Source organism: Xenopus tropicalis, chromosome 3 (genome assembly GCF_000004195.4).
Source record: "Xenopus tropicalis strain Nigerian chromosome 3, UCB_Xtro_10.0, whole genome shotgun sequence".
NCBI classification, from domain to species: domain Eukaryota; kingdom Metazoa; phylum Chordata; class Amphibia; order Anura; family Pipidae; genus Xenopus; species Xenopus tropicalis.
In genome coordinates, this window is record NC_030679.2 from 1,616,993 (window position 1) to 1,629,565 (window position 12,573).

The 12,573-nt window shown below is 47.9% G+C and overlaps 1 protein-coding gene across 3 annotated transcripts in view; it reads right to left on the minus strand.

The window, feature by feature from the left end:
- Positions 1 to 12,573, minus strand: part of sox5 (SRY-box 5) — a 159,467-nt gene that overhangs the window by 122,787 nt on the left and 24,107 nt on the right. For all 3 annotated transcript variants that reach the window (XM_031897504.1, NM_001128658.1, XM_031897505.1), the window contains 1 exon segment: positions 3,229 to 3,454. In XM_031897504.1, the coding sequence (XP_031753364.1) occupies positions 3,229 to 3,454 (226 nt within the window).

The window sequence follows — 12,573 nt, forward strand, 5'->3', positions numbered from 1 at the left end:
CCGGCAATTTGCAAATAATAGAAAAAATTGCTCGTCGGGAAAGTCGGGAAATCTCGACCCTTGGGGAGGAATAAAAAACGTTTTTCATTGGCTGGTCGTGCCGGGACCTTCCCATACAGAGTAGGGGGCGTTCATGGTGGGGTCCCCCCATTACTGTACTCTAGGGTATCTCTGTACCCCAAATCCAACCCTCCGTCACCTTCAGCCAATAAGCAATCGCCCCAAATCTCCCCATTAAGTCACATTTTTACCTAAAGTCAATTTTTTTTTCAAAAATGAGTTTTCCCTCCCAGTTTAGTAAAGACATTTGGCTTTTTCAAAAATTTACACCAAAAAATTTACTAACGCTGATTGTGCCAAAAAAATAAATAAATAAATTTGGACCCTACGGCCCATCGATTGGTCGGACGAGCCGGAAATTTGCCAAAAATTCTCCCGTCGGACGGAATGTCTGGGGCTCACTTTCCAGCAGGAGAATATTCTCACCAATTATATCAAATAGGAATTTAATAAAATTGGTTAAAAAAAAAAAAAAATTTGGGAAGTTTTTTTCCCTTTCTGGAAGAAAAATCGAAATAAGGCAGATTTTTTTAAAAAATATATTTTTTTAAATTTATAAAAATGTTAATAATAATTATAATTTTTTTTATAAATATATTTATATAAATTCATTCTAAAAATATACTTTTTACATTAATAACATATATTTTATTTATTTCATTTGATATTTAAAAAAAATATATAAAAAATATAAAAACAAATAAAAAAAATCAAAACAAAAATATATAAAAAATATAAAAACAAATAAAAAAAATCAAAACAAAAATCTATAAAAACAAATAAAAAAATCAAAACAAAAAAATATAAAAACAAATAAAAAATCAAAACAAAAATATATAAAAAAAATCTAAAAACAAATAAAAAAAAATCAAAACAAAAATATATAAAAAATAAAAACAAAAATATATAAAAAAATCTAAAAACAAATAAAAAAATAAAAACAAAAATATATAAAAAAATCTAAAAACAATAATAAATAAAAAAAAAAAGATATATATTAAGTCTAATTTCTGAATAAATCATTATTAATTATATTAAATATAAAAATAAAATACATTATTTTTTAATAAATAATTCTAGATTTTGAAAGTATTATTTTTTTCAATGTATTTAGAAACTCATGATTTTTATATATTTATCGTTTTTCAGTAATGAGGGAAAGGAGCTTTTTCTCGTCTATTGAGCGTAACTTCCCCTTTAAACCCCGCGCGACACAAATCCCCGTGACTGGGGGCAGCTGGGCCAATTGGCCGCACCGGGGCCCTGATATCTGGCGGCGCCGGGAGTGAAGAGATCACCGCGTCCAACACTGAAATCCCGGGATTAACTCCCATGTGGGCCGGGGAGATTGCGCTCTAACAGGCGATGCCGATTGGCCGTAACTGCCCCAAAAACCAACAAAAAGCCCCAAGCGCATCCTGAGTGACACGGGCGCCGCTATCTCCCCCACAAACATCGTTTTCGAGATAAAACGTGTGAAATCCCATCCAGGGAATTACCCGGCCGCACATATGGCTCCTAAGCCCGACTTACTGCAATCCCCGCTGAGCTACTCCCCGCACCCTCGCACTCCCAGGAAGCAGCACATTGGCTCCAGGCTCCCCAGGGCTGGATTTACAGTAAAAGGGGGCGCCATGGGGCGCAGGAACGGAGATACAATCATATCAATAAGGGGTAGTCCTACCGGCAATGGCCAACCTGGGATGGACTTCTGAGCTTCCCACTTGGACCTACAGAGTCTACACAAACCCCTCACAGATATTGCCCCCAGGAATCAAACCAAACACCCCACATAAATACAGGGGGAACATACAGACTCCATGCAGATAGTGCCCTGGGCAATATGGAACCCAAGGCCCAACAGACTCCATGCAGATAGTTCCCTGGGCAATAAGGAACCCAAGGCCCAACAGATTCCATGCAGAATTGAACCCAAAGCTCAACAGACTCCATGCAGATAGACCCTGGGCAGAATGGAACCCAAGGCCCAAGAGACTCCATGCAGATAGTGCCCTGAGCAGAATGGAACCCAAGGCCCAACAGACTCCATGCAGATAGTGCCCTGAGCAGAATGGAACCCAAGGCCCAACAGACTCCATGCAGATAGTGCCCTGGGCAATAAGGAACCCAAGGCCCAAGAGACTCCATGCAGAATTGAACCCAAAGCTCAACAGACTCCATGCAGATAGACCCTGGGCAGAATGGAACCCAAGGCCCAAGCAGATAGTGCCCTGAGCAGAATGGAACCCAAGGCCCAAGAGACTCCATGCAGATAGTGCCCTGAGCAGAATGGAACCCAAGGCCCAACAGACTCCATGCAGATAGTGCCCTGAGCAGAATGGAACCCAAGGCCCAACAGACTCCATGCAGATAGTGCCCTGAGCAGAATGGAACCCAAGGCCCAACAGACTCCATGCAGATAGTGCCCTGAGCAGAATGGAACCCAAGGCCCAACAGACTCCATGCAGATAGTGCCCTGGGCAATAAGGAACCCAAGGCCCAAGAGACTCCATGCAGAATTGAACCCAAAGCTCAACAGACTCCATGCAGATAGACCCTGGGCAGAATGGAACCCAAGGCCCAAGCAGATAGTGCCCTGAGCAGAATGGAACCCAAGGCCCAAGAGACTCCATGCAGATAGTGCCCTGAGCAGAATGGAACCCAAGGCCCAACAGACTCCATGCAGATAGTGCTCTGGGCAATAAGGAACCCAAGGCCCAACAGACTACATATAGATAGTGCCCTGGGCAATAAGGAACCCAAGACCCAACAGACTCCATGCAGATAGTGCCCTGGGCAATAAGGAACCCAAAGCCCAACAGATTCCATACAGAAAGTGCCCTGGGCAGAATGGAATCCAAGAGCTAACACATTCCATGGGAGAATTGAACCCAATTGGCATTACAACTCCTCCTTTGATACCCCACCCCCCCCGCCCGCCTTGGTGTTCCTGCCCAAACCCAATATTGTGGTTGGAAGTGAGAGTGAGCCTGATGGAGGCCGAGGGGGGGACATGAGTGGAATTGTCACAATACGGTATGGTGTTTTGGGTGGCGTTACACTGAAACAGACGTTTTGCTCTGTCACCATTTTGTATTTTTGGACGGTCAAAGCAAAAAAACGTCTGGCGCCGGCGGACGCCATCTTGAGGGAAAGGGAGGCACGTACCATTGTGTTGTGTTGGTACGAGGGGCTCCGACGGTCACAACCCTCCTGCGTCAGTAACGAAACGGCCTGAAATTCCTCCGAGTGAGGCTTGAAACCCACGTGCAAGGGAAGATGAAAAGCCGGGAGGCCATCGCCGCCGTCGTCTTCCATTTTCTGCCTGCTCGTCACCATGGCTACCTCTCCATCTGCTTCCCCATACGGAGAGGCTGGTCGCTTGGAAGACATCCTGGAAGGAACAAAAGAAAAGAAAATAATGAAACCTCCACATAAATCCTTAATGCCGTCATTGTGTTGTTAGGGGCCATTGTAACAGAAATGGGTTTTTTTGTTGTGCTGGGAGCGGGCAGGAAACCATCCAAATACCACTGCGGAGAATACAGAGAAGAACAATGAGCGAGCAGGTAGCAACAGAACACTGCCTGTTTGTTATGAGAATAATCAACTAATAGCGCGTTCTCTCTGGCTCCTGGAACCAGAAGCTTCACCTAAAATAACACGATCTGGTGGAGGCCTCCGTCTGGGAAACGCAGCCTGAAACAGCAAAAACATTCTCAACCCCAAGGCCTCCATGATATGCAGATCTCTACCTGCCCATCAACTAAAGTCCCAGCATCGCTGGGCAGTTCTAGGGCCCTACTACATCAACAAAAAGGTTTCAGGTTGGCTACTGGAGACAATAAGGGCAATCACAATAGAGCAGTGGCATTGAAGCCCATCACTTGAGTAGCTTTCCTCATCTCTAGGGCAAAAATAGCTAACGCATTGCTCTTCAGATGTTCCTCTACTGGAACTTTACTCGCTGGTCTACTCACTGGTCTATTCAGCAACAACTAGACACTCTTCAACCTACTCTTATTCTACACATCTTGGTCTACATTCTTCAAGCTACTCTTGTGCTACACATCTTGGTCTACACTATTCCAGCTACTCTTGTGCTACACATCTTGGTCTACACTATTCCAGCTACTCTTGTTCTACACATCTCAGTCTTCACTCTTCAAGCTACTCTTGATCTACACATCTCAGTCTACACTCTTCCAGATACTTTTGGTCTACAATCTTGATCTACAGTCTTCCAGTTACTCTTGGTCTACACATCTTGGTCTACATTCTTCAAGCTTCTCTTGTGCTACACATCTTGGTCTACACTATTCCAGCTACTCTTGTTCTACACATCTCAGTCTTCACTCTTCAAGCTACTCTTGTGCTACACATCTTGGTCTACACTATTCCAGCTACTCTTGGTCTACACATCTCGGTCTACACTCTTCAAGCTACTCTTGTGCTACACATCTTGGTCTACACCAGGGATCCCCAACCTTTTATACCCGTGAGCCACATTCAAATGGAAAAAGTGTTGGGGAGCAACACAAGCATGAAAAAGGTTCACGGGGGTGCAAATAAGAGCTATAATTGGCTACTTAATAGCCCCTATGTGGACTGGCAGCCTATAGAAGGATCTGTTTGGCATTATACTTGGTTTTTATGGCACCAAAACTTGCCTCCTTACCAAAAATTCAAAAATAAGCAGCTGCTTTGAGGCCACTGGGAGCAACATCCAAGGGGTTGGGGAGCAACATGTTGCTCACGAGCCACTGGTTGGGGATCACTGGTCTACACTATTCCAGCTACTCTTGTTCTACACATCTCAGTCTTCACTCTTCAAGCTACTCTTGTGCTACACATCTTGGTCTACACTATTCCAGCTACTCTTGTTCTACACATCTCAGTCTTCACTCTTCAAGCTACTTCTGGTCTACACATCTCGGTCTACACTCTTCCAGCTACTCTTGGATGATATATTTCCATCTCCTCCTAGTTTAAACACTTATATTTACTTCCAAATAGTCTTCAAACTAATCTCAATCTGTAGGCTTCCATATGCATTTGGTCTAAACACTTCCATCCACCATTGGTTTATACAACCAACTAGTCCTTATTTGTATATTTTATCTGCTGACTGATGGGAATGGGATAGGGACCTTAGATTGTAAGCTCACTGGGGCAGGGGCTGATGGGAATGGGATAGGGACCTTAGATTGTAAGCTCACTGGGACAGGGGCTGATGGGAATGGGATAGGGACCTTAGATTGTAAGCTCACTGGGACAGGGGCTGATGGGAATGGGATAGGGACCTTAGATTGTAAGCTCACTGGGGCAGGGACTGATGGGGATGGGATAGGGACCTTAGATTGTAAGCTCACTGGGGCAGGGACTGATGGGAATGGGATAGGGATCTTAGATTGTAAGCTCCACTGGGGCAGGGGCTGATGGGAATGGGATAGGGACCTTAGATTGTAAGCTCATTGGGGCAGGGACTGATGGGAATGGGATAGGGACATTAGATTGTAAGCTCACTGGGGCAGGGACTGATGGGAATGTGATAGGTACATTAGATTGTAAGCTCACTGGGGCAGGGACTGATGGGAATGGGATAGGGACATTAGATTGTAAGCTCACTGGGGCAGGGGCTGATGGGAATGGGATAGGGACCTTAGATTGTAAGCTCACTGGGGCAGGGACTGATGGGAATGGGATAGGGACCTTAGATTGTAAGCTCACTGGGGCAGGGACTGATGGGAATGGGATAGGGACCTTAGATTGTAAGCTCACTGGGGCAGGGACTGATGGGAATGTGATAGGGACCTTAGATTGTAAGCTCACTGGGGCAGGGACTGATGGGAATGGGATAGGGACCTTAGATTGTAAGCTCACTGGGGCAGGGACTGATGGGAATGGGATAGGGACCTTAGATTGTAAGCTCACTGGGGCAGGGACAGATGGGAATGTGATAGGGACCTTAGATTGTAAGCTCACTGGGGCAGGGACTGATGGGAATGGGATAGGGACCTTAGATTGTAAGCTCACTGGGGCAGGGACTGATGGGAATGGGATAGGGACCTTAGATTGTAAGCTCACTGGGGCAGGGACTGATGGGAATGTGATAGGGACCTTAGATTGTAAGCTCACTGGGGCAGGGACTGATGGGAATGGGATAGGGACCTTAGATTGTAAGCTCACTGGGGCAGGGACTGATGGGAATGGGATAGGGACCTTAGATTGTAAGCTCACTGGGGCAGGGACTGATGGGAATGTGATAGGGACCTTAGATTGTAAGCTCACTGGGGCAGGGACTGATGGGAATGGGATAGGGACCTTAGATTGTAAGCTCACTGGGGCAGGGACTGATGGGAATGGGATAGGGACCTTAGACTGTAAGCTCACTGGGGCAGGGACTGATGGGAATGGGATAGGGACCTTAGATTGTAAGCTCACTGGGGCAGGGACTGATGGGAATGTATCGGTTATCCCTTAAATAAAGACATTTTCTCCATATAATATTGGAGATGAGGAGTCGGAGGCGCCGGGGGGGGGGGGGGGGGGGGGGAGCGCAGGGTAATTATACAAAAGACACCGTTACATCGGCCGCTAATGTTCGGGGCATAATTACAGTTTGGGCAGGAAGCGCCGGTGCAATTAGAGGGCAGTTGTCAGACAACGCGGGAGGGTAAATTACAGGCGGAACGAAGCGACTCGGGAGGGAAACAAAGCGGCGCCGCGCGCAGGTTAAATCTCTCGAACCAAAACGACTCGTTACTCCCTGACATTTGTGCCGCTCGCTAATTTCCATAACGATGGATCGCGGTTTCACCGACACTCGCAGTTACCGCTCGTTACAGCGAATCCGCCCCTAATTAGCGTCGTTAGTGATAAACAAACAAACAGAGGGAATTATGCGCCGATATCAGAACCATAATCCTACTGGGTATTAGTGTGGCCCATATTCACTGGTATTACTTACCCTTTAAATCTGTCTACTCTACTGTCTATAGCGCTGTATAGAGAGAGCACATCAGCCCCTGCCCCAGTGAGCTTACAATCTAAGGTCCCTATCCCATTCCCATCAGCCCCTGCCCCAGTGAGCTTACAATCTAAGGTCCCTATCACATTCCCATCAGCCCCTGCCCCAGTGAGCTTACATTCTAAGGTCCCTATCCCATTCCCATCAGCCCCTGCCCCAGTGAGCTTACAATCTAAGGTCCCTCTCCCATTCCCATCAGCCCCTGCCCCAGTGAGCTTACAATCTAAGGTCCCTATCACATTCCCATCAGCCCCTGCCCCAGTGAGCTTACACTCTAAGGTCCCTATCACATTCCCATCAGCCCCTGCCCCAGTGAGCTTACAATCTAAGGTCCCTATCACATTCCCATCAGTCCCTGCCCCAGTGAGCTTACAATCTAAGGCCCCTATCCCATTCCCATCAGTCCCTGCCCCAGTGAGCTTACAATCTAAGGTCCCTATCCCATTCCCATCAGCCCCTGCCCCAGTGAGCTTACACTCTAAGGTCCCTATCACATTCCCATCAGCCCCTGCCCCAGTGAGCTTACAATCTAAGGTCCCTATCACATTCCCATCAGTCCCTGCCCCAGTGAGCTTACAATCTAAGGCCCCTATCCCATTCCCATCAGCCCCTGCCCCAGTGAGCTTACAATCTAAGGTCCCTATCACATTCCCGTCAGCCCCTGCCCCAGTGAGCTTACAATCTAAGGTCCCTATCACATTCCCGTCAGTCCCTGCCCCTGTGAGCTTACAATCTAAAGTCCCTATCCCATTCCCGTCAGTCCCTGCCCCTGTGAGCTTACAATCTAAAGTCCCTATCCCATTCCCGTCAGTCCCTGCCCCTGTGAGCTTACAATCTAAAGTCCCTATCCCATTCCCGTCAGTCCCTGCCCCAGTGAGCTTACAATCTAAAGTCCCTATCCCATTCCCGTCAGTCCCTGCCCCAGTGAGCTTACAATGTAAGGCCCCTATGCTGCCCCTTAGGAAACTCACCCCCCTGGTTCAGATATCCATCAAATGGCCACTCCCCAGTTTAATGAACTCCTCATTATCTGTAAAGCTGAGGCACAGGAAACAGTGGGGAAGAGGGGGGAAAAGTTTGTTTATGCAGAGCTCATTATGTGATTGGGGAGGGAAAGAGGAAACAATGATCCATTTATAATAAACTATAAGTCCCTTCAGCCACGGCCTCCCCCCCCCCCCCCCAGAGAATGTATTTTCGGAAGGCTGACTTGAGTTTGTTGATTTTTCTGGGAGCTTAAAAAACAGACCCCCCCCCCCCTCCCTGGGACGTTCCAAGGTGAGGAGCTGGGGGGGGGGGAGCACAATGGGATTCTTTCAAGCCCTGTAGGTAATTTGTCAGGAGTCTGTTGTCCCTCAGATAAAGCCGTAAACTCCATAAGGGCCCCAGCTGAACAAACCCGGCCCGGGACCCACGGAGGGGGGTGGCACTGAGGGAGGTGGGAAAGGATCGGGGCACTAAGCACAGACTGGGGGGGGGGGGTAATCAGCAGCTCTAATTGTTTACCTGCCCCTTCCACCAGGTTTTTGTTTCACTCCCAACCCCCCCCCCATCTGAGAATCTTTTGTCTCTCCGACCCCCCCCCCCACCTTTATTTTATTCCATTTCCACAAACTCTGCAAATAGAGCAAAAATGACAGAAAGGCTGTGGGTCTGTGTGACGTCTCCCCCAGAATTGTCTGAGAGACAAAGATCCGATTTGTTATTTTGCTAAGGATTAGTCTTATTGTCCCTCCCGCACCTCCCAGGATTCTTAGCATTACTGCCCCGGCCTATGGTACTGATCCGACTGTCTGTGCCCAGAGCATTCCCTCTCTGTATATTTGTATTTATACATATGGGTAGGGGGTGCCATAGTGTTTCCCTTAGACAGTACAGTATGGGGGTACAGCTTATTGTGTGCCCAGAGCATTCCCTCTCTGTATATTTGTATTTATACATATGGGTAGGGGGTGCCATAGTGTTTCCCTTAGACAGTACAGTATGGGGGTACAGCTTATTGTGTGCCCAGAGCATTCCCTCTCTGTATATTTGTATTTATACATATGGGTAGGGGGTGCCATAGTGTTTCCCTTAGACAGTACAGTATGGGGGTACAGCTTATTGTGTGCCCAGAACATTCCCTCTCTGTATATTTGTATTTATACATATGGGTAGGGGGTGCCATAGTGTTTCCCTTAGACAGTACAGTATGGGGGTACAGCTTATTGTGTGCCCAGAACATTCCTTCTCTGTATATTTGTATTTATACATATGGGTAGGGGGTGCCATAGTGTTTCCCTTAGACAGTACAGTATGGGGGTACAGCTTATTGTGTGCCCAGAACATTCCTTCTCTGTATATTTGTATTTATACATATGGGTAGGGGGTGCCATAGTGTTTCCCTTAGACAGTACAGTATGGGGGTACAGCTTATTGTGTGCCCAGAACATTCCTTCTCTGTATATTTGTATTTATACATATGGGTAGGAGGTGCCATAGTGTTTCCCTTAGACAGTACAGTATGGGGGTACAGCTTATTGTGTGCCCAGAACATTCCCTCTCTGTATATTTGTATTTATACATATGGGTAGGGGGTGCCATAGTGTTTCCCTTAGACAGTACAGTATGGGGGTACAGCTTATTGTGTGCCCAGAACATTCCCTCTCTGTATATTTGTATTTATACATATGGGTAGGGGGTGCCATAGTGTTTCCCTTAGACAGTACAGTATGGGGGTACAGCTTATTGTGTGCCCAGAACATTCCTTCTCTGTATATTTGTATTTATACATATGGGAGGGAGGTGCCATAGTGTTTCCCTTAGACAGTACAGTATGGGGGTACAGCTTATTGTGTGCCCAGAACATTCCCTCTCTGTATATTTGTATTTATACATATGGGTAGGAGGTGCCATAGTACAGTATGGGGGGAGGGGCTGGGGTAGGTAGGTGGGTGGGGGCGGGGCGGGGGCGGGTTTAGCACTAAGAGAGGGGACAATAGTGGAGGTGACAAGTTGTTACTCTCACACTTGAGCAAGTGGAATAATTGCCCCTTCCGCGGCCCATAAATCCCCGGGACTTGGCTGAGCCCATTGTTCTTGCAGTTGGGGGGGGTTCCCCGGTTCCCCTCGTCCCTCTGAGCTTTTCTACTTAATTGACTTTTCAGACTTAAAGGAGAAGCAGAACCTAATTAACTTAATAGGCTCAGTTAATTAAAAAAAATAAAAGCCCTTGTCTTTCCTGTGGCTAAGCAGCCGGCTGATGTATTTACTGCCCCTGGGGGGGGCAATATCTCTCTTTAAATGTGAGATTGGCCCCTACGGGGGGGGGGGGGAATGGGGCCCCTCGGATCCATAACCCAGAAACTGCCATTGGAAGTCCTTTTGGGGGGTAGAGAAGCCCCCCAAGGAGGGACGTCCACAAATGAAGGGACTGGACCCCCCCTTAAGAGGAAAATCTGGGGGGGCTGGTCTGTATTTCATTAAAGGGATGTGTTGGGCTTTGGGTTAACTTTCCCTTTAGCTTTAGCCCCTATAAATCTAATTATTGGCACAAAGGCACCCCCCCGGGGGGGTCCCAGCATAAAAGGGGGGGCTCAGACACAGACGGATATATAGAAATATACACGGAAGCTTTTGTTAAGTGGAACAAGCGGAGATTTTACTCGCCGGGAGGAGAAGGAGCGACGCAGCCTGTAATTACAGTTATAATGGGGGGGGGGGACGTTACTGTTACATAAAAGCTGGGGGGCCCCCCCGTGGGCTCCAGATCTGCGCAACAGAAAAACAGGGGGGTCACTACCCAGCAGATAATGGGGTCCCCTGCTGTAGCTGGGTATTAGATTGTCAGCTCTTGGGTGCAGCAATGGCCTCCATTTACAGATTTAGGAGGTCTCCCCTAGTTTGGTGGGGGGGGGGCAGTAAGACAAGACTAGAGCTGTTACCCAATAGCCCCCCCGACGTCAGGCTCCGACCCACAATGAAGCATGGGCAACTTTTAAAGGGCAAGTATACCCGCCCTGGGCTGTTACTGTAAGTGGGAGCTGCCATACTGTTACTAGGTAAACTAGAGCAACACGGCAACAGCAGAACTGCTTAGTTTCTATTGGGCAATAATATTTTATATGAAGCCCCCCTGTATTGGGCCCCCCAGCGGCAGACCCTTCAACAAAACAAGTTTTCTGTGATCTTTAAGGGTCGGGACTTTAGCTGAGAAAGACACTGGGCCCCTGAGCTTGCAATCACCCCGCTTATGTCGGGGCCCCCATCCCCAGGATCAATATACAACTTCTCATCAGCCATCAGTCGCCCAATTACAGTCAGATCTGGGGGTCCCCTCCTGTTGTTGGTCGAATCCCCGCCTCCCTATCCGACCAATCAGATCGTGCCAATCCATTGTATCTAGCCCCGGAGAACACACATAAATAGGGGGTTACCCTTCCTACCTACCCAATGCCTCCTTCAGTTTCCTTTGGGGGGGGCCATATAAAATGAGATTTTATACTATATAATTACTGGCTTATGTTAGTCAATAAGGGGCGAGGAGCCCGACATACGCAGGGTGATTGCAAGCTTAGGGGCCCAATAGTTACATAATAGGGCCCCCCCCAAACTATAGATTTCATTAGCAATGAGCAGGGCCGCGGGGGTCCCTTTAAGAATGACATCACGGGGGGCAAGAGCGAGGGGGCTCAAGTCACAAACAGTAGCGTAAATCTGTCGCCCCCCCCCCTCGGATACATGAGTTTCTAATTAAAATGAACAAGGTTTTGGTGAAAAGACCCAATAAAAATAAAAAAAAACAACAAAAAAAAGTGCCCTCTGGGGGCAAACGGAACATCGGCTCCGAGTCAAAAGGCCACGAGATCGTCTTGTTAACGAGACATTCCAGGGGCCCCGGGGGGGGGGGGCATATGGCAAGCAGATACCTCTCCGACTGGGGGGGGGGCTATTAGGTAACAATAGGGTGTTGTTCCCATAAGGAGCCACTGTCGCCCCCCCCCTACTGGGGAAATGACACCCCAAATCTTACGCAAGTTCTCCGCAAACGCATAACTGAGAGTCTGGGGGGGCCCCGGGGGGGGGGGCATATGGCAAACAGATACCTCTCCAACTGGGGGGGCTATTAGGTAACAATAGGGTGTTGTTCCCATAAGGAGCCACTGTCCCACCCCCCCTACTGGGGAAATGACACCCCAAATCTTACGCAAGTTCTCCGCAAACACATAACTGAGAGTCTGGGGGGGGCCCGGGGGGGCAGATTCCTCGCAGAGTCATTTAATAGCCGAACACAGGAGTTTTTGGGCAGCAAAGGCGTCTTTGTTCCGACCTGTGAAAAGCCTCTATTCAGCCCAATGTGGCCGGCGGCCCCTCCCTGTGACCACGTGTCCCCCGGGGGGGGGGGGGTAGAAAAATAGAAAAAGAAAACTTTTTGTATAGAGAGAATATTGTCTAAAAAGGCCTAATTGTCTAATTATAGCCGCCTATGCCCCCCCCCCATGCCA